Source organism: Aulonocara stuartgranti (genome assembly GCF_965226115.1).
Source record: "Aulonocara stuartgranti genome assembly, chromosome: 3".
Lineage (NCBI taxonomy): Eukaryota > Metazoa > Chordata > Actinopteri > Cichliformes > Cichlidae > Aulonocara > Aulonocara stuartgranti.
The window spans coordinates 5,510,121-5,536,655 of NC_138941.1; the positions used below are offsets into that span (position 1 = coordinate 5,510,121).

At 43.5% G+C, this 26,535-nt stretch overlaps 1 protein-coding gene across 7 annotated transcripts; it reads left to right on the plus strand.

Moving 5' to 3' along the window:
• Nucleotides 1–5,115: 5,115 nt before the first annotated feature.
• On the plus strand, nt 5,116–25,985 carry LOC309702265 (uncharacterized protein). 7 transcript variants are annotated; one of them, XM_082526845.1, is made up of 5 exons: nt 5,116–5,354; nt 16,377–16,482; nt 20,824–21,924; nt 22,250–22,436; nt 25,755–25,985. In XM_082526845.1, exons 2-5 carry the CDS (start codon nt 16,465–16,467, stop codon nt 25,862–25,864), a joined length of 1,416 nt encoding a protein of 471 aa, XP_082382971.1. In that variant the 5' UTR covers nt 5,116–5,354; nt 16,377–16,464; the 3' UTR covers nt 25,865–25,985. The 7 variants fall into 7 exon arrangements, with proteins under 7 accessions (XP_082382971.1, XP_082382965.1, XP_082382970.1 ...); XM_082526839.1 differs by lacking the exon at nt 25,755–25,985 and having other exon boundaries at nt 22,250–23,750; XM_082526844.1 differs by lacking the exon at nt 25,755–25,985 and having other exon boundaries at nt 22,253–23,750.
• Nucleotides 25,986–26,535: the final 550 nt, after the last annotated feature.

Genomic DNA, 26,535 nt, shown 5'->3' on the forward strand with positions numbered 1-26,535 from the left:
AGCAGCAACTACACCTGCTCCATCAGTGACGGAGAGAAGAACTGAGACTGAGAGACATACAGCTGCAGGTCAAAGGTCAGAAACGCCCGCTCTTTGTACGGGTCAGGAGTTAGTACTGCAGAGGTCAGAGGTCAGCTTGCTGACAAACCATTTGAAACAGTTTGGAGCTAAAAGCACAACAGCAGAGGAAAGAAGAGACACTGCAGAGATGATGCAAAATATTGTGTTTTGTTCTCAGCTGTCAAAAAGTGTAACACACGTGTTCCAGCACAGCCTTTGTGTACTTTCACTTCTCCATACTGTCCATTGGAAATCCTGTTTGTTACTTTTTGATTTCAGTCCATGTGTCCAAAGCAAACTTCTGTCCCACACTTTCTCTGCTGACTCTTCACCGATGCTCAGATGATCTCAGATGATTTCACCAGAACTCATCAAAATTCGGGCTCCACAGAAACCCAGACGTCACTAAACAAGCGTAACAAGCAAAGTGAAAACTGGTCGTTCAGCTTTATTGACCAAAGATAAGCTCACATGTCACCTCATGACACAGACACTTATTTCCACAGCATGCACGAGGACTGACAATAAGTGTCTATAAAGCCACTTCTATCTGCCACACCTGTGCTTCTGTCATGGTTGCTCTCCTCTCACTCTGTCATTTATCCACAGTCTGCCTCCCTCTGCTCCGTCAGCTGACGTCCTCTCTACACCACCTGCTGTGTTTTATCCTGCAAAAACACATTTAAGAAGCGTTGCACCGAGTAACGGGAGGAACTGCTATAAAATCCATTTAAAGGAGGTGGTGCTGAGTGCTGTGACTGGGGTCCCACCACTGACATCACGGGTGGAGGACATGTTGGAAAACTGCTACAAAGTGCTGTGCAGCCAGCAGAGCTTACAGTCTGTCCTGTGTGTCATACAGGCTCTCACACTTAGTGTTTCTGTGACACATTGAAGAGAAGTTTGTGTTGTTCACAGTTGTGCTTGTACTGAGTGACAGCTGACATGACCTAACAGGAATAATGTGTCTGTGCTGGGTATAAATAAAGTTACCTTACCTGCAGACGCTGTGCGCAGAGGTTCAGGAGCAGAAGTCCCGTTGTAAACATATCACGGCAGACCCGACGATGTTTGCATGAACGCGCTTTTTTTAAAAGTCAGGTCAAGGCTCCAAAAGCCCAAAGGCGATATAACAGTTTGTGTTTGCTACATGGATCATTGTAGTTCAGCTTTCCTTTGTTATATTTCTTTAAGAGCTCAAAATGTGTTCATTACATAAATCAAATGTAATTTTCTCTGTAGCACTTCATGGATTTCATAAGCAACACACTGTAGTTGTTCACACAAAGCATAAAGGTAAAAACAATATACACAGTGTTATCTTCATTTTAGATGTCACAAAGTATTTGCGGCTCCCAGTGTTTTCCCGAACCCTGACCCTTTGCGTGGAAACCGGGTCCAAAAGGCTCTTTGGGTGTTAAAGGTTGCTGACCCCTGCACTAGGCCCAACTGACACATATATTTGATTCCAAATACAAAAAATAATGTGTAACCTGCTGGAAGAATGTAGGAGGTTGAGACAGGATCTCAACACTTGGTGTCTGCAACAAAAGACAACAATATGTGGGCCGATCGTGGCTCAAGAGTCGGCAGCTCGTCTTGTAATCGGAAGGTTGCCGGTTCGAGCCCCGGCTTGGACAGTCTCGGTCGTTGTGTCCTTGGGCAAAAAAGCACTTTGGGGTCCTTAGGGACGAGTAAAGCGCTCTACAAATACAGGCCATGTAATGGCAGAAACATTCTCTAGTGTAAATCCTGACTAGTTCATTAACTACAGATCAGTTTCAGTGAACATTATTCACAGAGGGATCTGAGTTCCTTATACCAGACTCTACAGAAACTGTAACACTGTGCAGCTCTGCGACTCAACAATATGACAACAATGTAACACACACTAGAATCATCAAATAAAGCCCCACTAACCACTAGAACTAGAACTAACTAACTAGCACTGGACACTTGCATATTAGAGATTTCTACCACCATAGGAGGCGAGATATCATCCTTGAACCAGAGCATCCAGCCCTCAATTTCGGACATAAAAAGCGACGTGGCCAGGCATGATAACACTTTGACTGAACTGCAGGACTGTGCCTCGAACCACTCTGACACCATCGCCACTCTCCAGGCCACTGTGGAGCGTTTGTCTGCGGAGGTAAAGAAGTTAGATGAGAGATGTGGAGCTCTTGAGGCACTCCAGGAGGAATAATTTAAGAACTGCAGGAATACCAGAAGGCACAGAGGGACCCAAGATGACTGAGTTGGTTCACACCTGTTGGCGGAGGCGCTATCTCTCAAGGAGAAGCCACTCATCGATCGAGCACATAGAGCGAATCGCCAGCGTCCCAAACAAAGTCATCTTCCTCGGCCCATCATCTTGAGATTGCACTACTACCACATTGGTGAGGAAATTCTGCTGAAAGCTGCAGAGAACAAGAACCTGATGTATAAGGGTTTTTAAAATAAACATCCTCCCAGATTTCCCTCCCTCTGTTGGAAACGCAGAGCCGCATTTGCAAATATGAGAGGAAGACTACGTGGGATGACCGGCGTCAGGTACAGACTGCTATACCCTGCAAAGCTGTTAGTGACCCATGGTGATGTGAGGAAAAGCTTTACCCATCCCAAAGAGACCGTAGACTACGCGGAGAAGCACCTCTCCCACCCACCTTCAAATGTATTAAAAGCAAGGATATATCTATATGTCTAACGCTGACACAGCACTGTGTTTCTTCTTTTCCCTTTATATTCCATGTAAAGGTGAATATGGAGCGTTTATGGAGCTCGTTTATTGACCAGCTGTCAGTTAGAAGGTAAGAGTTACTAGGTTAACAGAGGTTAGCAGTAACAGTACGGGGAAGTATATTGTGTTGTTCTTTTGTTGTTTTTTATTTTATCGTACTTTACTTTGTTATTTGGATTTTACCTGTTGTGAGTGCTTCCCGTAATTCTCCTTTTTCTTGCGCCGCTGCGGCCAGAGTTCACAACATTACATATTTTTGTATCTATAAACAGGAAGCTGACACTCTCCAGACTTTATCAAAGGTGTGAGCGTCACAGCAGAGGCCTTTGTGTCAACGTAGCTGAAGACAAAACACAGAAACACATGAAGGAGATTTTCCTGGCCTGGATTTTATACAAATATTCTGCAGTACATCAAAAATGAAAGAAAACCATTAGTCAACATATGAACATCACCTCTGAAGTTACAGAGCTTTGATTGGAGACACAGCTGAGCGTTTTGCATTTTGCATAATTAATTACATAATTAATTATGTAACCATAATTAAATGGTTACATCATCTTTAAAGTCCCCAGAGATCAGGAAAAGGGCCTGAGGGTGCTGTGTTTGGAGTCTGCTGGTTACAGTGTGCAGGACCTCACAGGCTGCTGCAGCGTTAGCAGAGGGCGGGACATACACAGCTATCATAATCACGTGTGTAAACTCTCGTGGTAGATAGTACGGTCTCATGCTAACCGCTAGCAGCTCAATGTCCTTACAGCATAGCGTCTCTTTGATAGATAAATGCCCAGAGTTACACCATCTATCGTTCACAAACACAGCCAGACCCCCTCCTCCCTTCTTACCACTCTCCGCTGTTCTGTCATAAGAGGCTCAGCAGCTAAAGCAGCACACCTGGGTCTCCCAGCCTATTAAAAGCAGCCCTTTGCTTCACCTGCTTCACTAAACATTATTATTTTAAGCAGAGTGGTGTGATTTATGTAGGCATTGCTGTGTGACAGGATGACTTTTCTTGCACACCCACCAAATGAGGGCGCACATGCTTCCACGCCCACTGGTGACTGCACACATCCTTTCAAGGAAGCATTTCATTCATCCCTAACAAATGGAACAAAACACTGTGCAGCGTGTTCAGGTTTGAACGTGGCCCTGGCCTCTCTCTGCATCCACCTGGCACATGCAACACACATCCACTCCCTGCTGAGCTGCTTGTATTTGATGTGTTGAAGTTTTGGTAAAGTTTGAATAAATTCCACTTTATTTATAGGAACATTTCATCTGTGGACTCCTGCTTCCCCTCTCCTTGAGCCAGTTTGTGACGGGAACATGACATAAGAAAAGTAATTTATCCCTTTTTGATTCTGTGTATCTGGCGCTCATCCAGTGAGTTCACACTTGGCAGAAACAGACTGAATTTGTCTGGAGAACTTTGGCTTCAGCCAAGTTAGATAAACACACTGTGTCTCTGTCAAAACAGCAGTGTAGTTGTGGCACCCCTGTGAGGGAATGACCACATGAATATTATTTTGTGTAAAACACTCATGTAACGGGACATTTTTCATTGCTATATGTATTTATTTTCAGTTTCTTTAAGAGGATAGAAAATCCATGTAACAGGGATTCATTTTATGTTAGAAAGCAGTGAGGGCGGAACTTTGGTGCTTGCTCCGGGGTTTCGGGGAGCAGTAAGTGGAGCCCACCTTCCGCTGCTTCCTCAGACACGTTCTGGAGGAAAGCAGAGACGCATCGTGTCTTCCTTACTCTGCTCTTCACCTGCTTTTACAGGTCGGTACACGGTGCTCGCACCGAAAATGTTGTTTATTGTCACCATGGTTACCCACGTTAATGTGAATGGGAGAGTTAAGGCGGTCCGCCAAAGTTATTTATATGTAAACACGGGAGAAAACCAGAGGAGTGTCCCGCGCGACCGCACCGCGAGCCCGCTCGTTAGGTGGAGCGCTCGTGAAGCAGAGTCAGTGCGCTCCTATGCTCTGTGCAAACGTGTTGTAATGCTCCAATCAAATCAGTTCTGTGAGATGTGAATGTTAATAGTTCTGTTAAAGTGACTGAGTAGATTAGCTAGTGTAACACAAGCACTCTGAGCAACTCTGTGTAGCTAACAGAGGCATTCATGGGTTGATTCAACAAGCTGTGTTTCATGATGCACTAAATAGTGATTTTGCCAGTAAATTACTGGAGGGAACAAATGTAATGTATTTACCAATGCTGTTATTGAATAGAACTGTTTAGCCAGTAAGACACTGCAGAAGACAATGTGATGTGTTTATTGATATGATAAAAGGATGTAGCTGTTATGGAAAGAAGTGTGAACTTGAGAAACTGAACCAGTTAAAAAGAGTATATTTCACTGATGTTGTGAAATAAGTAAATGTAATTGATGTGAATGAGGAACCAGCTGAACAGTATATTGAAAGCTCATGTTTAGTGTTTTATAGCATTTATTTGTGTGAAATAAATCAGACTCAGACACGTTCTGGAGGAAAGCAGAGACGCATCGTGTCTTCCTTACTCTGCTCTTCACCTGCTTTTACAGGTAACATATTTGTCATCGAGGTCTTCATCCTTGGGACCCGTAACATAGTAACTTCTTCATTGTTATACTTCTATAGTTTTCCCATTTTGTGAGCTGTGGATGTGGAAAGTGTCTCAGTGACACATCCACATGAAAACGGCGTTACCTTCGTTCATTTGCACGTCAAATGAACGAGCTGTTTGGACTTTAACGTCACAGCTGATGCTTCGATACTCGAACTCAAGAGTTCAGCTTCCACTCAGAGGTACAAGTACACACAGCAAAGATAAACGTGTACACAAGGTGGAACCCACAAGTGCACAGCTCCAACCAGAGATGGGCAGTAATCCGATTACTTTTTTCAAGAAACGAGTAAAGTGAGGGATTACTATTGCAAAAAAGGTAATTAGATTACTGTTACTTTCCCGTAAGCACGCTGCGTTACTGCGTTACTAAAACCGCAGCTGTGTGCAGATGAACAATGGATAATCTATCGAGTGTGGAGAGAGTGTGAGCGTGCAGCGTTTAAAGCGTGGACGCACTGACCTTACTTTGAGTTTGACTCTGTAAAAAGTGACAAAAACATTAGCATCCGCTGTTCACTGCGTGGGAAGACAACATGCTCACTCACTATGTGTTAATGGGCATGCTTATTTATAACTTTGATAAAATGTCATAAAAATAATTCCATGCCAGCTCACCATTGGTGATCAGGTAGTTTCTGTTCCAGTTCCAGTCCCATAAATCATGAAGCTTGCTGCCAGAAAAGCTTCAAATCTCCTTTGAAAGCTGTTTGTGGTCTTGATTGTGGGAGCTTCAGTTGTCTGACTCCAGCTGCCACACAGTGCTCACTGATATCATTTGCAAAAACCCCAGTGTGACAATATTTATCAGTGAAGCAGAAATCAGGAAGTGACGACTTTTCTTTGAACATTTGCTAAGGCTAAGCTGTGCTTTCTACCACAGTTGGGAATTTCCTGGTTTACAACAAATTATTGTGTCAACACCGCATAAGATTTCAAACTACAGGAAAATCACTGGAGTTATAAGAGGCAGACAACGACACACACACCACATGCATGCTGTTGCTATTTATTGTGGATTAACCTGTCAAGGGCAAGAACAAAATAATTCTGCCTCAAATACAGGAAATCATAGCTTTCCTGTATTTCCTCCATTGTTGGCATGCTGGTTAGTGCTGTTGCTCCACAGTAAGAAGGTCCTGGGCTCAGGACGAGCCGCTCCCAACCTTTGTCGCCCACATGTTGAGTGAGTTTGACAAACTGAAGAGGCCCCCACCTGAAAAAGACAGAATTGACCTAATTAGTAAACATGCTCTCGAAAAATACAGAGTTGCCCTGTATGGCGCTAATGTCACTTCTGTAATGGACCTGCTGCTACGCGCTCATGAGCTTCACTCAGTGCTTGGACCACAAAGACCACAGCCTGCTTTATGTAGCAAAGACAACTATAAGTCTGAACTTTACTGCTTCAAATGCTCTCAGCCAGGGTTCACTACACGCACCTGCCCAAACTGTAACACCCAACCTCATTTGCCACAACGAGCCTCGAACACCGCTAGGCATGGCCCAGTCCAGCCATTGCCAGCACCTGGCCCCTCTGACCCTGGCCATGAAAAGGTGGAATTAAGCAGCACCACATCCCAGCCACAATACAGGCAGTCGGGAAACTACAGGGGGGGGGGGGGGGAGGACATTTCACAGAGGCCAACCTTCCCCCAGTTACTAACGGAGCCTCACACGGCCGATTCACTACAGGGTGGACACAGTCTTGGACACTTGGAAGACAATTTTTCACAAGTCCACTGGAATACCCCACTAAGAACGAAAGTGAACTTCAATGCTTCATCTGTGGATGCTACCCTCGACACGGGTGCTTCCCTCTCGGCTGTATGAACAGATCTCATTCAAGTAAATGACTCTTACCCTAGAAACACAAGTGAGTGGAATGGTCCTGCAGTTAACCTCGCCAATAATGCTCCCTGTATCCCTGTTGGTGTTATTTGGCTCAATATTGGATTCATGAACAAGAACTTTTACCAGCTTTTTGCCATAATACCAGATTTGTCCTCTCCTTTCATTCTGGGAATGGATTTTATGGCAAGAGCTTCTGTTTCTATTCACATTCCCACTAGAACAGTCTACATTGAGGACATCCCCTGCCCACTCGCAGACAATGAAGAGGACCTTCAAAATGATTACTCACATTCACCTGGAACACTGATGTCTTTGGACTTGGTTCGCTCAGACTTAACAGCCAAACTGTCTGAAGCAAGTCTCTCAGAGAACAACAAGGATGCTTTACTAAATCTGCTCAGCAAGTTTAGCTCCTTGTTTGATGGTCAACTTGGTCGAACGGCTCTCACTGAGCACGCCATAGAGACTGGCAATGCAACACCTGTCAATCTCCCACCCTATCACACGTCACCTGCTAAGAAACGTGTGATTGAAGAACAAGTGCAACAAATGTTGAAGGACAACATCATTGAACCTTCCACAAGCCCTTGGGCAGCTCCTGTAGTCATTGTAAATAGAGCGGCCACGGAACCAAGGTTTTGTGTGGACTTTTGAGGGCTCAACCAAGTTACCCGAAAAGACTCTTGTCCCCTGCCTCGTGTAGATGAGTCTTTGGACTTTCTGGCAAGAGGAAAGTTTGTCTCGACATTGGACTTAGCGCGAGGCTATTGGCAGATTGCTGTAGCAGAGGACTCGAAGCCTAAAACTGCCTTCATCTCTCACTGCGGTCTCTTCCAGTTTCGGGTGCTGCCCTTTGGGCTCTGCAACGCACCTGCAACTTTTCAGAGACTCATGAACTCTGTGCTTGCTGGCTTCATTTACAAAACGTGCGCAGTCTACCTGGATGACATTGTTATCGCCTCACCTACCTTTGAACAGCACTTAGTGGATCTTGAGGAGGCGCTGGGCAGACTCCAGGCTGCTGGCTTGTCATTGAAGCTCAAAAAGTGCCAAATCTGCCTCGATGAATTCACCTTTCTCGGGTACCGCATCACATCATCAGGTGTTAAGCCCGATCCGGACAAAGTAAAGGCGGTTAAGGAGTTTGATACCCCAACCTCAGTGAAACACGTCCGTCAGTTCCTTGGCTTGACTGGCTATTATCGACGCTTCATTCAGAATTATGCCCGCCATGCCGAACCTCTTCACGCCATCACCAGAAAGGACAATGCTTTCCACTGGGACGACAGCTGTCGAAGGGCCATGGACACTTTGAAGGATCATGTCACATCAGCCCCGATCCTGTCATTTCCAGACTTCAACCGTCCCTTTTCCATTCACGCCGATGCATGTGACATTGGTCTTGGGGCAGTGTTGATGCAAAAGGATGACAAGGGTCGTGAGTACGTTGTGGCTTTTGCTAGTCGCTCCCTTTACAAAGCTGAACTCCCCTACTGCACTTCAGAGAAGGAGTGCCTCGCTGTGATATGGGCTCTGGAACACTTCCGCCCATATGTTGAGGGTGTTCATGTTACTATCTTCACTGACCACAACAGTCTCAGGTGGCTCATGTCTCGTCAAAACCCAACGGGCCGACTCGCCCGCTGGTCACTTCGTTTGCAGGACTTTGATTTCACAATAGTGCACAAACCTGGTGCACAGAACAAAGTTCCCGACGCACTGTCATGCAACCCTTTGCCTCTGACCTGTGACAGGCCGACTGATCTTTTACCAGATCATGCTGTTATGGGCAGCCTGGACATTCGTACTCTGCCCCCCGTCATTCTGGCTGACCGTTCACAATTCAGACAGCTGCAGTTAGACGATCATGTCACAGGTCCACTCCTCAGAGACATTGAAGCAGACTCTCTGAACAGCTCGGACAATGCCACCTTGTTACAGTATGTTGTGTATGACTCTCTTTTGTATCACAGAGAACCCAAGTCCATATGTGCTTTGCACCCTTTGAAAGAGCTGAAACTGTTTGCCCCTACTTCCATGAGAGGCACCTTGCTGGACTATTACCATGACCACCCCACAGCAGGTCACTTGGGTGTTTCTAAGACATTGGCTAGACTGCGTTTTAGGTTTTTCTGGCCCAAAATGGCAGCTGATGTGAAACGCTATGTGATTTCATGCTCAGTGTGCCAACTCACCAAGCCAAGTCAGAAAAAAGCAGCCGGTCTTATGGTTCCCATTGTCCCCCAGAAACCCTGGGAGTATGTGGGTGTGGATTTTGTTGGGCCACTTCCCCGCACCCCCACTGGTAATGCTTATTTGATCGTGTTTGTTGACTATTTGACTACCGTATTTTCACGACCATAAGACGCACTGTGCTAAAAGGCGCAGTCTCAGTTATGTGTGCCATTACTGTATTTAACACACACATAAGGCGCACTGGATTATAGGGCGCATACAAGTACCGTATGCGTATTTAAAAATAAAGCGGGAGCAAAACAAAGTTTGGTACTCACATTTTTATTACCAATAATCGTCATCATCAACAACACACAAACATACAAGTGTGCGTATTTAAAAATAAAGCAGGAGCAAAACAAAGTTTGGTACTCACATTTTTATTACCAATAATCGTCATCATCAACAACACACAAACATACAAGTGTGCGTATTTAAAAATAAAGCAGGAGCAAAACAAAGTGTGGTAATCACATTTTTATCATCAATCAAACCCATCGAAGTCCTCATCCTCTGTGTCTGAATTGAACAGCTGCGCTAAATCTCCATCAAACATGCCAGGTTCACTTTCTTCACTGTCAGAGTCACTTTCCGTGCCGTGCGGCTCCTCGGAAATGATGCCGGCTTTTGCGAAAGCTCGAACAACAGTGCCAGCAGACATATTAGCCCAAGCATCTACAATCCATTGGCAAATTGTGGCGTAACTCGCCCGGCGCTGCCTTCCACTCTTGGTGAAACTGTGGTCTCCATCGGTCATCCATCGCTGGATGTGTTTGTCGCCGATGTGTTTGCTGCACTAGGAGCGGAAGATGGCCAGCTTTTCCTTATAATCCGCTGGAAGTTGCTGCGCTACCGTAGTCCTGGTCCGGATGGAAAAATGGCACCGTTTCATAAAAAGTGAAAGTGAAACTGCTTTTAGCCGAATGGTGACCGTCGAAACGCTTCTCCCGCTCGTTCTTTGCTCGATGATCCACCGCTCGAGTCTTTCCTCCAACTCGGGCCACCTCGCCTTATGTCCGCGGAAACTCAGCTGCGTTTTCTTGACCTGCCGGAGCTTGTTTTCTAGCTTCCTCCATTTGCGAACCATCGATTCGTTAATCTTAAATTCTCTCGCCGCTGCTCGATTTCCATGTTCCTCCGCGTAGCTGATGGCCTTCAGTTTAAACTGTGCTTCGTAAGCGTGTCTCTTTGCCATTTTCAGGGTTGTTAAAACAACGATGTCCTGCATAACGCACATACCTGTTCTTTTATACAGGTATGTGCGATAAAGTCAACGCACACACTTCACCCTTTAGCGTTCTCATGGCGTTCTCTACTACGTCCTCATTACAACACACAGGGCGCACTGCGCTATAGGGCGCGCCGTACTTTTTGAAGAAAACCTAAGACTTTTAAGTGCGCCTTATGGTTGTGAAAATACGGTAAATGGGTTGAAGCCAGTGCTGTCAAAGAAGCTATATCTCAGGTTGCAGCTGGTAAATTCGTCACTGACATTTTTGCTAGGCATGGTACACCCACTTACCTCATTTCTGACAGAGGGTCTCCTTTTGTGAGTGAGCTTTTTGAACATGTTGTTTCTGCCTTAGGCTCGGTGCACAGACTCACTACGGCATATCACCCTCAGACAAATGCTACTGAACGCGTCAACCGGACTCTGAAAACTGCAATCCGCGCTTATGTAGGTGATAAGCACACATCATGGGACAAGTTTCTCCCTCAAATTTGCTTTGCTCTGCGCACCGCCCCCCATGACAGTACAGGTATGACTCCTGCCATGATGCTTTATGGTCGTGAGTTAGACACCCCGCTTGACCTTATCACTCAGCCTTCTACAGTAGGTGTTGATGAACCGGGTGTGCCTTACCCTGAGACTCTGAGAGCCTCCCTGCAGGAAGCTCACGACCACGCCAAAGCAGCTTTGGACTATAGCCATGACAGACAAAAACATTACTATGACTTGAAACGTGGCATGTCGATGTCTCGTGTTGGTGACCTTGTGAGAGTTAAGACGCACCCCAGGTCAGACGCTCAGTCTAACTTTACTGCTAAACTTGCACCACTGTTTCAGGGACCATTGTGTGTATCTCAGAGACTCAGTGATGTTAATTACAAATTCAAATTCAAATTTTATTTGTCACGTACACAGTCATACACAGTACGATATGTAGTGAAATGCTTGGACAACTGCTCGTGACCTAAAGAAAACAAAAAAGGAAAAGGCTATGAATAAGATAGGAAATAAATATGAAAAATTAAAAAGGGTAAATTTAACTAGGAAGGAATAAAATATAAATTAAGGTTAAAAATGAAATAACTGTACAACACAAATTAGAATGAAGGGTAAATTTAACTGGGAGAATAAGATAAAATATATAAATTAAATTGAAAATAAAATAACTGTACAACAAAATACACAATATAGAACTATATAAGAATGTATGAACAAAATACACAAGAAGTATAAATAAATATATACACAATAACAGCAGCAGTGATTTAAGTGATGAAGTGAAAACAATGTCCAGAATGTCCAGTGTGTGTGTAAGAACTATATGTGTGGGTCAGTACTGTGTGGTGGTGTGATTGTGATTGAGAGACCGTATCGCCTGCGGGAAGAAGCTCCTCCTCAGTCTCTCTGTGTTGGTCTTCAGGGAGCGGAATCGCTTTCCTGACCTCAACAGAGAGAACAGTCTGTTGTTGGGATGGCTGAGGTCCTTCACGATCTTCCTGGCCTTGGTCCAGCACCGCCTGCTGTAGATTGAGTGCAGGTCAGGGAGCTCGGAGCGGATGGTGCGCTCAGCTGATCGCACAACCCTCTGTAGAGCTCGTCTGTCCTGCATGGTGCTGTTCCCGAACCAGGTTAAGATGTTTCCCGTCAGGATGCTCTCTATGGTGCACGAGTAAAAGTTCCTGAGCACCTTGGAGGGCAGTTGGAAGTCTCTCAAGCGTCTGAGATGGTAGAGACGCTGACGGGCCTTTTTCACCACGGTGTTGATGTGACAGGACCATGACAGGTCCTGCGTGATGTGAACTCCGAGGTATTTGAAGCTGTCCACTCTCTCCACTGGGCACTCGTTGATGACGGGGGTCTGGTAGTTCCTCTCCTGCTTAGTGCTGAAGTCCACTATCAGCTCCTTTGTCTTACTGACGTTTAGAAGGAGGTCCTCTGGCACCAGTTCTCCAGATTCCTAATCTCCTTCAGGTAGGCCGTTTCGTTGTTATCAGAGATCAGGCCCACCACGACGGTGTCGTCAGCAACCCTACAGGCTCACTTGGGTGGACTCCGGTGTGGATGCAGGTGTTTATCATGTTGTGAACATGCAACCGTTCCATACCTGGGACTCTCTCACTTCCAAAGAACATTCTGTTTCATTGCCTGCTGAGAGAGAGACCGCAGAGGGTCTGAACTCTGACTCTCAGGCCCACCCTGGCCCCCCTGCAGACACTGACATTGACTCTGAGCCATTCCCCTTTGATTTACCGGACATTGACTCTTCTTCTGGTGTGGGCGCTGTTCCAGAGAGTGTTTCACCCAGATCTGTCCAGCACCCAGCTGCTGGTGGACATTACAATCTCAGGCCCAGACGTTGCCCCAGAGTTACGTCTGGCTGGAGCAACAAAAGATGGACTAATGATTTTCACACAACCAGGCTTGATCTGAAGTGAAATGTTTTGGTTAAACCTGTTTGATGCTGTCTTGTTGCATTGCTACTTTGAGTCATGATATGTAGATGTTTCTGTTTGCTCTACTTAATCCAGTTTTATGGCTCTTTCGTGCGTTAAGGTTCATTCTTGGCATTTACTTAGAAAAAAAAAAAAGAACAAAAGAAAAAAGTGAAAAAAACTAAAAAAACTGATTTTCCACTGTACATATTCGTCTTATTTTCACCAATTTCATTTTTAAATGGTCTTTTGCCCTGTGTGTGTGCACCAATCTTAGCTGTAACCTCTATGTATAGGGTACTGTTAGGTGTGGTGTGTGCTTTTTCGGCTGTGTATGGCTGAGGACAGCCTTTTTCTCACCAGGGGGGGACTATGTAACAGTTGCTATTGTAATGCAGTGTATCACCACATGGCGGCGCCTCCTGTCTCACGACTGGTGTCACCCCCTTTTGGTTCTTCTTCGCACTCCTCCTGTAATGGATGCTCCCGTGTGTACGCGGACTAGTGTGCTCTTTAGTAATGTGTGGTAGAGGTAGCACTTTTATTTTTGATATTGTAAATAAATGAGTACTTTTTGGAAAGTCAGAAGCTGTTGCTCATTCGCTATCCACCTGCACACCTCCGCGGCTGGCTTCATCTCCACTGCACGTTACAATATGTTGATTTTTTTCGCCTACTCATATCATCATTTTTTTACTCCTGGTTCTGTATGTTCATGTTCTGTTCTTTTGTAAACTTCATCTGTTTGTATGTTGTATACTAATTGTGTTTCAATAAAGTTCGATTTAAAAAAAGGTACGTTCTAAACGAAGCTTCAGACGTCACTGATCACGTGACTCTGGCCAAACGAATCAAGCCTCGACACGGTGCTTCTGAAGCAGCGCGTTGATCTTTCTGACACACGCACCGGAGCGTCAGCTTCAAGCGGACCATCACTACCTCTCACATCTAAAGGTGTCAAGGTAACTTTGAACTGAGTTCAGTCAATCTGGAGTTTTTCCAAGTTTTCTGTTGCTCTCTGTGAGAGAAGAGCGTTAAAGGCGGGGCTCTCTTCTATTGGTGTGCAAACCAATAGAATGCATCGTGGTGGGGGGGGAGGGGCATCACGGGCATTGGCAAGAAAAAAATAAAAGAATCGGTCGTACCCATGCTTCCCCGACGTCATGCCAGCGCATATTGGGAAATTCGTAGGCACCGATCGGTTTTCTATCAGCCATTTGCTGGGAGTAAGGGCGCCCTCCGTTTGCGAGGTGCTGCTGGCGGCACAGGGAGGAGAGGGCGGGGCGGCGGGGAGTCTCTGGCTGGCTGGAGCGGCATCTAATAACCAACTCGCAAAACAAAATAAAAACAACACAACAAACAGATATTATGATACAGACTTATAATCTGCACCGATGTTTTTTCTAAATTCTATAAAGTGAGCGCGAGAGCCCTCGGTGCGCCTGCGCGCTGCTGAAGTCAAAGTAAACTTTATTGTCATCTCCGCTACAGACAGTCCAGCATATAGAGAGACGAGACGACGAGGCTGCAGTTACAGCGGTGCAAGTAAACAAACAATAAATATAAGAAGAGTAAGAAAATAAATCTACACTTTAGGACTCGGGGTAAAGGATCAATAACAATTTAATTTATAATTTACAGTTTGATGATTTAAAGTCTCACACAACCCGTCAAAAGGGGCGGGGCCGGCTGCTTCCAAGTAGAGCACATTTCATTTATAATGATGTAAATCCAAGCCCATCATGGATTCACGATCTGAATCCTGGGTTGTGTGAAATCCCAGAAATCAACCTTAGACAAAGTAAATCTGTGAACTAAGGTGTAGGTCTGTTAGGTTAATTGTGCTGATCCTCGGGTTGGGGGATTTGTGTTTGTACTGGAGCGCAAAATTCAAACCAATGGAAGATGGACAACAAAAGTTCAAAGCCATCAGGTGCTCAGGTTGGAAAAAAGAGAAAAGATGCAGGTAAGCAGACGTGTGATTGGATAATGGCAGCTCATCCTGAACCAATCAGACTAAACTCCAAACAATACATTATGTTACAGATTTTAATATTAATTAGTCATTGTTACTTGTTGATTTGTCCTTTTCTCATTGTGTGACGAATTATGACGACTGTTTGGTAGCTGTTATTGTCTCTCTCTCTCTCTTCATGTGTGTTTCTCTGGTGAAACAATAGTTTTGTGTTAATGTTAGGGCTGCACGATTTTGCATAAAATGAGAATCACGATTTTTTGGCTTAGAATTGAGATCATGATTCTCTCATAACAATAAATAAACATAAAACAACAAATGTCTCACGTTTTGTTGTTGCAGCAAAATGTTGTCCTGCTTGAAATTCCGTCTCCACCGTTGCTCGACGCTGCGTGTACAGAGCAGGTAGTGCAACAATAGAAAAATAGTTGCGGGACGGCACTGTGTAGCGTTTGTCTAGGGTGTTGATCGTTTTCCTAAATCCCTCGTTTTGCACAGTGTTGATGGAGCCATATCTTTGGTCAGGTGATAAGTGATAGCCTCCGTGATGTCTTTGTGCCTGCGGGAGTTCGACGTGTATAGGGAAGCGCTGTATAAGGTTCCCGTTATTGATGTTTGGGTGGTTGACCGGGACGGATTTTCTCCTGTCACTTTCTCGTCATCCCTGACGTGCTCTCCGTTGTTGTTTCCCTGCTAATTTTAGCATCACACGGCACAGCTTCTGTATCACGTGGTATAAGGCTCTGCCCTTGTCATTTGTTGAGCAGGAAGAGTGAGCGCTTGTTTTCATGCAGAGTACGTCCCGGATCAAAATGTGAAGTTTTACAAATCACCACTTCTTTAGTGAATATCATTTCAGTCTCAGACAATCTCGTTTCTCTTACAAAGGTTGAAAGCACCTTCTGCGGATGGCGGTACCACACAGTGTGCGTGGACTTCCCCTGCACAGAAGGCAACTACAAATGCTGTGAATGCTAAATAAACAGAAACAAATGATCCCTGTTGTCTTTGCTTGATGATTGGTTTGAGTCTTGACAATCCACATTGCTGGTGTTGCATCTTTCAAAGCCAGCAATGGCAGGTATCAGTGCTCAAACCTTTTGTGTTTGTTTCCAACAAGTTGCCCACCTCGGGAAACAAAAATGTGTTCTTTTACTTGTCAGATGAACATATGAGACACTTTGACTCTTCAGTGCAGTGTGGAGCCTAACAAAGATCTGTTTTGTGTCCCAGCTGATCAGCAGGAGGAGGAGAGTCTGACGGAGCAGCAGAGGAACATTTTCAGCTACTTGGACTCAGCTCAGCCACTACAGAGGAAACAATGAGCTCAACACAGAAGGTGACAGACAGAGCAGGACCATATGACCAAAGATATTTATCACCATATACATTTGAACATTTGCCATAACGATGTAGCTGACGATAGAATTGACACCAGACAAAATACTTTACAGCTGCACAACTTTATTAAAAACCCATCAATGTATTTTCACTGAAACAAGCAGCTGTTGTTTATGTGCATTAAAGTTATATAAAAATGTAACAGTGCAAATGCAAATTCCTCGCTGACAGTTTAACCAAAAGGCGTTTCCAGTGGAAACTGGCCGACACATCCTGAGCATAACCATGTATAATATCCACTAAACTTCAGAAGAGGTTATACAGTCGTGGCCAAAAGGTTTGAGAATTGCATAAATATTGGAACCTGGAGAAGTTGCTGCTTAAGATTTTATAATAGCATTTTGCCTGCACTCCAGAATGTTATGAGGAGTGATCAGATGAACTGCATCGTCCTTCTTTTTATAATACAGATTTGTACTTTATTTCAAATTGAACCTTTAAAGGGGCATTTCTGGACTTTTAAACACCAGTAATGTACTTTTAAGGGAACATTCAAAAAAAATGTTCCTATAGGTACAAAAATGTTCTTATTTCGTATTTCTGAGAGTGTATCATGTAACACTATAGATCAACTTAGCTCAGAATATATAAACAGTTACAGCAATATGATGCAACAAACACAGCAGCTGCTGATCCAAAATACTCAAAGCTTCATAGAACTGAAACCAACATTTATTTTTAGCTCCATCCTGCTGCTGATACAGACTTTAGGTTTCTGAACATTAAACTTGTTGCTGCCTTTCATAGTGTGTAACTTGAAGGCCCTGAGTACTTTCTCCCACACTGAAAACACTGGGATGATCACATTATTTCAACATTACCTAATAAGACTGATTCAGCACAGACAGTTATGTTAGATTTGTATTGTTGATTGTTATTTATGCTTAGAAATATTTACTTATATATGCTTAGAGTTTTGTAATTAGTTGTAGATTGGTAGAGGTTTTGATCCTTGATAGTCTGCAAACTTTGTGTGTATTAGACAGCACTTTGGGAGCATGAGAGGTCATACCGTGTCTTATTGTTTTATGGTAGGATTAACGTAGCTACGTCTGTTCTAGTCTAAGTGCTTTTCTGTTTAGATGAACTGCTGGACTTCCTCACCGGGGGGGGGGGTCTAGTCTACCCTCTTCCTGACCAAGGATGTTTGACCCTTTGATCAGCAGTCCACACACACACACACACACACACACACAGGCAAGGTACTCTTTGTTTGTATGTAGACGTCATATGTTAATGAACTTATGCATATTCATGTAACCTCAATAAAAGAACAGTGGTACGGGAGAACGGACGAGAGCTACTGGGGTCAAGCGAAGGAACGGCGCTCTGTCTGGTTCTCTCCCGTGCACGAGTAACATGAAGAAGTTTGCCTACTTGCGTCTTGCTTGCAGTGTAATTATATTGTCTTAACGTTCCAGCGAATAGGTTTATGCTACAAACCTATCAAGTTATGTTAAACTTTCCTAGCAGTCCTTCACAAACAGGGAACAGTCTGTCTATTCTCTCCATCTGTCAGCTGCTGCTGGCTCTTCCTCCTCCTCTTCCTCACACACTGCTGAGTTTGTCCTGGTGGATCATCAGGGCTGCAAAGCCTCACAGATGATGTGCAGCAGTGGGTCCCTCAGTCTGTCCTCACTCTGGACTCTTGCAGTCGTCACACATGGAAATCAAATGTGTGATAAGCTGCAGGATTCAAACACAAGTGTAACTTATAAACACATGTTCATACTTTTATTCCACAATCAGAGAGAAAGAAACAGAGAGAGAGTGCAGGACAGACAGACAGGTGACAGTCTCAGGTGTACACACTGCTACGCAACAGCACCAGAGAAGCAGGATTTAGTGTTTGTGTTATTACGAGTGTAAACAAGAAGAGTTCCAGATGGTGCAGTGGACACATGTGTGACTGCTGTGATTAAAGCATCTTTCTTTCAGCTTAACGAGTGAACCGTCAGCTCGTTCAAACACACGTTAAAGTGCGTTTGGCTCGACACCACCGAACAGAGGCAGCAATATAACACAGCTAACATTAACAGTGCAGTGAATCCTGCTTGTGCCGTGATGTTCAGGACTGCAAACCGAGCAGCATCACTGACTTTCAGCTTGTTGTGTTTGTGGATATATGACTGACTTTAATTATCCACAAAATCATCACATTCTCTGTCAGATTAAGGTCGACTATCCGGTTGTTCAGTGATGACGCGACGAATCCTACTTCCGGGCCTAAAGTAGTCTGCGTTTAATATGGCTTTTTTGTTGTTAACATGTTTAATGTTATGTATTTTCTTCTATTTGATCTCAAAATCTCCTAAAACAGTCAGTGATCACTGCTGACCTCCCTCGGCTTTTATTACCGCTAATCATTTATTTAAGCTCAGGTTTTAAAACCTTAGGATGTAACTACAGCCCAGCCCATGCAGCAGTATATGAATGACTAACCTCGTATTGTGGATGGATTATCTCAGTTGTTCTCCTGGCTGAAGTTTGGTCCTTTTACAGCATCCTGCCATGCGATTACATTTGTTCCTGACCACCGAGAACACTCACATAAACTTTTATCGAGTGGAAAAAAAGTTAGGTTGTTTATATTATGCTAACATAGCTGTGTCGCTAGCGGTCACGTAGCACATCATTATATACCAGCTAGCCCAACTTCAGTAACCCTACAAACGTCACTGCTGTTTAGTTTTCTGTCTTCATTTATGTTGGAAGTGATAGCAGAGCTGTAGGTTTTAATTTGTTTCCAAAACCCCGCAGTCAGGACATGCTATATTGTATTTAGATAGAAGCTAGCGAGCTAACTCCCTGCTAACTTCTAACTCCGTTAAATGTCATAAATTCCGTTTTCATGGATGCCTGGATGTTAAACTCAGTTGTTACACCTGGTAGAGCAGAACGCTGATCATTTTATTAAAGATGAAAGACTTTAGACAGTTTTTCAACTCTCAGTAATGCCATAGTGATCGTTTGATATATGGACCTGCAGCGGAGTTTAGACCCAGACACGGCTAGTGACGTCAGACTGAACAACCGGATTGAACGGCGTATATTTTAAAGGCTTTAAAACCAAGTTAACGCTGAAAGTACAAACATCACTAATGTCACATAACTCTGCCGACAAGGCATAGCTATGGCTATGAAATGCTCTTTGTGTATCACTTCTTCATTATGAAAGATGTCATTAATGCACTAGTAATGTCTCATCTGGAGTATTGTTCAATCATTTGGTCAGCAGCTAATAAGACAGATCTTAACAGACTTCAGTTAGTCCAGAATAAGGCGTCCAGATTAGTGTGAAGATGTTCATACTATACTAATATTGATCAAATGCATAATAACCTTTCTTGGCTTCCTGTACAGGCTAAAATATTCTATGGCTTACTTGTAGTTCTAAAGAAAGCAATTCTGTTAAACACACCACATTTATTCTGCTCAGCTGCAGTATCCAGATGAAATACATCATCATATTACACAGTTTTCAACAAGCTGCAATTTAGTAAATGCTCGAGTTAAAAGTAACGTTTTGTAAAACTGTTACATTTAGAGCAACTTTTAAGTGGAATAAGTTGCCTTAAAAAATTAGAGAATTATTCAAAACTTCAATGAACACTTAAAAGCCGATTTACAGAGCTTTTAGTTGTTGTAAATATTGTAAGACATGATTTGTTTTTGAAATTTGTGTAATGTGCCTCAATGTTATTGATATTATTATTATTATTATTATTGATTGCTTATATTTGAACAATTGTGAAACCTCACTGTGGATGTAAGAGTGAAATTATGTGGATATCTTGAATCCACTTTATTGTGTAATATTTTATGGGAGTATTTGACGGAAGACGAGCAACATCTGTTGTGGAAGCTAACGGGGTTCCTTTAGAATAAACAAACATAGGATTTATTATCACTGAATAATTCTGTATAAATCTATACAAATTATAGAAATATGTAATAGGAAACAACAAAATAATCTAAATTATAAAATAATGTGTGTGTGTGTGTGTGTGTGTGTGTGTGTGTGTGTGTGTGTGTGTGTGTGTGTGTGTGTGTGTGTGTGTGCATGATTTTAGTGTTTGAACAGTCATGAATTATCTTTAACAGCAGGTTGGATGTAATGTGTTAGAAGTACCAGCAGGTGGGGATAAGAGACCTTTAAGGTGTTTGGTGCCACGCTCCACCTTCAGGTTTAAAACTAGTGTTAATGGAGTTTGAAGGTTGAGTTTGTTCCACGACTGCATTTCACTCACTGCCTCTGTTTGTATCTCTGTCACTGCAGGACCAACATGGAGCCAGAAGTCAGCGCTCTCAGGAGGCCGACAAACCTCACAGAAGAAAGGGAGAGAAAAAACACACCTGTGACGAGTGTGGGAAGGGTTTTACTGAGAAGGCTAAACTAAAACAGCATCAGGTCATCCACACTGGAGAGAGACCGTTCAGCTGTGACTTGTGTGGAAAGTCTTTTTCCTTCAAGCGTTCCCTAAAAAGACACCAACTCATCCACAGTGGAGTTAAAGCGTACAGCTGTGATCAGTGTGGCAGAGCTTTTACTCACAGTAGCCACTTACAGAGTCATCTAGTTACCCACTCTGGAATTAAGGCATACAGCTGTGACGAGTGTGGGAAGGGTTTTACTGTGAGGGCTAAACTAAAACAGCATCAGGTCATCCACACTGGAGAGAGACCGTTCAGCTGTGACTTGTGTGGAAATTCTTTTTCCAGGAAGGGTTCCCTAAAAAAACACCAACTCATCCACAGTGGAGTTAAAGCGTACAGCTGTGATCAGTGTGGCAGAGCTTTTACTCACAGTAGCCACTTACAGAGTCATCTAGTTACCCACTCTGGAATTAAGGCATACAGCTGTGACGAGTGTGGGATGGAGTTTACTCTGAAGGCTTCACTAAAACAGCATCAGGTCATCCACACTGGAGAGAGACCGTTCAGCTGTGACTTGTGTGGAAAGTCTTTTTCCTTGAAGCGTTCCCTAAAAACACACCAACTCATCCACAGTGGAGTTAAAGCGTACAGCTGTGATCAGTGTGGCAGAGCTTTTACTCACAGTAGCCACTTACAGAAGCATCTAGTTACTCACTCTGGAATTAAGCCATACAGCTGTGACATCTGTGGAAAAACTTTCAGCCAGAGAGGGAGCCGAAATACACACCTACGCATTCACACCAGACATGATGTGTACTGCTGTGAACAGTGTGGCAAATACTTTACAACAGACGCACAGTTACAACGACACATGTTTACCCACACTGAGGAGAGACCTTATCAATGTGACCTGTGTGAGAAGACTTTTAAATCTCCACATGACCTGAGACTACACCAACAGATCCACACCAGAAAGAGACTCTACAAGTGCAGCTACTGTGAGGTATGTATTTATATTGTTATCTTGTCATTTTAGCCTGACTGTTTGGAACAACTCTGCTCATTAAACTGTGTTAGCATGTTAGCAATTCTACTGCATGGAAAAGCAGCTCTGAGTGATTATTCAGATTTTCCTTTCAGTTATGATTTTAGTATTACTGTAGTATTATGGTGGTAGTATTGTAGTTATTGCAGACCAGTAAACTGAGTGTGTTAACTGAAACAGTCAAATGTAGTTGGACGTCTGCAGAGATGCTCTTTATTTCAGGCGACATTCAGGATACAAATGTTGAAGGACTGACTTACACTGTCTTTGTGTCTTTGTTTAGAAGCAGAGCGACATAGATGGATCCAGTTCTCAACCCTGTCATCACTGTGGTGGTGGGAAAGACTTTCATTGTGACCTCTGTGGAAAAACTTTCAGTCGGCAAAAGACCCTAAAAGTACATCAACGTAGACACACTGGAGACAAACTGAAATACTGCAAAGAATGTGGGAGAAGCTTCACCACACCAAGTGATTTAAAACGACATGAACTGATTCACAGTGGGGTTAAAAAGCACCTCTGTGATCAGTGTGGGTCATCCTTCACCACTGAATGTGAGCTTAAATCACACAAACGAGTCCACACAGGAGAGAAACCACACAAGTGCAGACACTGTGAGAGAAGCTTCTCACAATCAGGTAGTCGTAACATTCATGAACGTGCACACATGGAAGGAAACTACAGCTGTGACCAGTGTGACAAGAGCTTCAGGAATCTCAGTTCATACTCTGCACACAAACGATCCCACGTTACTAATAAACTGTTTCACTGTTACCAATGTGCCCAAACATTCACCTCATTGTCTGCTCTGTGCAAACATCAGCGCGATCACTCAGGGCTGAAATCACTCCCATCACTGGATCACAGTGAATCTGAAGACACAGAAAGATCCTCTGGTTTCCTCTGGTCAGAGTCAAAAAGATTGAGATCAGGCTCCACAGAGTTCAGATAGAATCATTTAAACTTGTGTTGAACTGAACTGGTTGCTGGGCTGAACTTCTACATAATACAGATCTACATGGGATCTTCTTTTCTGTTGTTTTACTGAGTCAGTTTTGTCCTTTTTTCTCTGTCCTGGTTTTGCTCGTCTGTAAATGATTGAAACTCAGTCAAATAGTTCATTGTTCTCCAGCAAAACGTTTTGGAAACTCATGTTTAACCTTTAAAACTCTGACATGTTTTAGCACACAAGGCTTCATCGGGGAGTTCACTCATGATTGGACCATGAGAACAAAGGTTTTTAGTTCTTTCAAAGAGATTCTTGGAGATGTTTGATGTTTCTGTTTTTCTGAAACCACCTGAAAGAAAAACTATTTTTCTTGCTTTATGTAGTGTGGAAGTTTTTAATGTTTCTTCATCTGTGATGTTCTTGAATGTGTTCACGTGAAGATGGTACAAATAAACTGTCCTTTCAGCTTTAGCTCCTAATTTATTCATTATTTATGGATGTAGCACAGCAGCCGTCTCTTGATTAACACATGGAGGGCTTGGGATCTGATGGTGTCGTCTCCCTAATTTGCCCACTCAGTAAATCTCACTCATGGCCAAGAAATTGAAATAAACCTTGTTTCCCTGCTGGATAGTGATCCACTGTAACTCTGCTCCTCCTTCCTGTTTAGGATTTCTGTGGCTGAAGTAAAATTCCCTCCATCCATCACTTATCCCAGCTAACCCAAAGTGAAATAAAGTTTTGCTGGTCTTAAAAAAGCATTACAATAATGGGCATTACCAATGCAAACTGAATGATACAGAAGATGAAAGAAGAGACTTTGATCAGTTAATAAAGCTCATGATCTGGATTCATTGTGGCTGCTACACAGATACTTCTGGGTCACTTCTCTCAGTTAGGAACCTTCCTCACCAAACTGACTGTTGGACCACACCCCTGGTTTCATGAGAAATTGTTTCAGCCATGATTTCTCTTCCTGTATTTCAGAGTAAAGACTGAAGTGACAAATGGAAGCATGTTTAAAAAACACAATGTGAGAGAGACGTTGAGGTCCTTAGAAGTTACCCTGGGTTTTTCTGTCACCCTGCTAGATGTTACACACCTTGTTATTGGACTGATTTCTACTGCTGGACTACTCCTGCGGAGAGTAACAATACTCTTACTAATTAGCTCCCTTTCACACCTTTGGGGATATTTATTTTTGTGTTTGCAGCGCTGTGAGCCAGAACAGCGAGAGAAAAATCTGCAACAGCGACGAGCCGAATGCTTACGTGAATCGCAGCAGCTGCACATGTGCTACGCTGAATTAGAGGATATCTTTGCTCTGGATTTCTATTTCTACTTTTTCATTTCTATATGATTCTTCTTGCATCTAAACAAAGATGATTCAATTTGCTAAATGTTGATGGCTCTTCGTGCTCAGGTGTAAATGAGACGTAATATTTGCTCTTTGTTTGGTTCTCCTGTACAGAACCTTGCAGTACAACAGAAACCTAAAAACATTATTTGTAGTTGTTATTCTTAGTTGTTCTGCTGCCTAAATACCACAGGGTCTGATTATGAAGTTATTGAGCTGCACATACTTTACGACCTGCTTAAGTTCGAGGTCACAGCGTCTGTAGAGCAGCTGGAACATAATGAAGTCTACAAGGTTAAAGTTTTCTCTTCAGTTATTGTTCTTTCTGCTGCTTGGTTTGATGGATCTGAGAGCTTTTGTTTTTATTATTGTTATTATAATTATCATTAATATTTTACTCTCTAGAAGCTTTAAAATAGTGTTTGTGTTTGAAAAAATTGATTTAAGAATTGAACAGAAACATCTGTCCTTCTGAAAATGGCCCAAAGGCACGGAGACAAAGTCAAAGGATGCAACCTGTAACTTTCTCTTCCTTCATGTCAGGACCACCATCCATGATTTCATGTGGGAGTGACCCCCCACAGAGGGACAAAAGGACCCCCTGATGATCCTCTAATCGCCTGAGCCAAGGTGTGAAACTGGGTGTGGGTCCCAATCAGCCAGAGTTTCGGGTGTGTTCATTGTGAAACCTGGCCGCACCTTATCATGCGAATTCCTGAGGTCAGATGGCCCAGGATGTGAGTGGGCGTTAAGGCGTCTGGGAAGGGATCTCAAAACTGGATTATAGATGGCAGAGAGTTGGTGTCGTAAACCCCGCCTCTGTTCAAAGATGGTCGCTCATAGTGGACATAGATGGCTTCTTTCACTCCTCTTTCAAACCATCTGTCCTCTCTGTCCAAAATGTGAACATTGGCATCCTCGAAAGAGTGACCTTTATCCTTAAGATGCAGATGGACTGCTGAGTCTTGTCCTGTGGAGGTGGCTCTTCTATGTTGTGCCATGCGCTTGTGAAGTGGCTGTTTGGTCTCTCCGATGTAGAGGTCTGGGCATTCCTCACTGCACTGTACAGCATACACCACGTTGTTAAGTTTGTGTTTTGGCGTTTTGTCTTTCGGGTGAACCAGTTTGTGTCTGAGTGTGTTGCTGGGTCTGAAATGCACTGGGATGTCATGCTTGGAGAAAACTCTCCTGAGTTTTTCTGATACACCGGCTACATAGGGGATGACAATGTTGTTGCGTCTGTCTTTCTTATCCTCCCTCGCTGGTGTCTGATCTTCTTTTCTGTGCCTCTTTGCTGACTTTAAGTCAGCAAAGAGGCTCCTTTGACTACGATGACCTGGATGACTGAGAACCTTCACAGACACTTGTGGTCAAATAATGTGTCAATCACCTGTGAATCAAACTGTGTGTGGCTCAGTTCATGTCACAGTGTTGTTTAGTATATCTTCACTTGTCTCACTCTCCTTCTGTTCTGTCCATCAGGACGATCCTCAGCGCTTACACAGATCCTCCATCGATGTTGTAACTGTTGGCATGATGACATTGTATATAATTTGGATTATTTCTTTATCTTGTCAAGATCTATGTCATGATTGTAAATTGTTTAAGCTGTACATTACTGTTTGTTTTTTGTAGTCAACGTTTTGGTGCTTTGTGCTTTTATTTTGAAAGTCAAGTTCGCTTACAAGTTGCGCTAGAATAAAGGTTTTTAGTGGTTTTATTATAAAGGTTTTATATATTATATAATAATGATAATAATAATAATAATAATAATATCAATAACATTGAGGCACATTGTGTGGAGGAGGTTCAGTCATATCCTGATCATCCAGACAGATTTGATGTTCGTCCTCAGCTGCTGTGTAGAAATGGTCTGACTGGTCGCTGTTACTGGGAGGTCGAGTGGAGAGGAAGCGTTTATATATCAGTGAGTTACAGAAGCATCAGAAGGAAAAGGAGGCAGTGATGACTGTGTGTTTGGAAACAATGATCAGTCCTGGAGTCTGTTCTGCTCTGATGATGGTCCTGATTCTGTCTGTCACAATAACAGATCAACATCCATCTCCTCCTCCTCCTCCTCCTCCTCCTCCTCTGTCTCTAACAGAGCAGCAGTGTATGTGGACTGTCCTGCTGGCACTCTGTCCTTCTACAGAGTCTCCTCTGACACTCTGATCCACCTCCACACCTTCAACACCACATTCACTCAAACTCTTTATCCTGGGTTTATGTTTCCCTGGTCTCCTGGTTGCTCAGTGTCCCTGTG

Bases quoted from the DNA above. Each gene is read 5' to 3' on its own strand.
- LOC309702265 (XM_082526839.1), top strand. The intron at 21,925-22,249 runs GTATGTATTTAT...GTCTTTGTTTAG, and splicing joins ACAAGTGCAGCTACTGTGAG to AAGCAGAGCGACATAGATGG.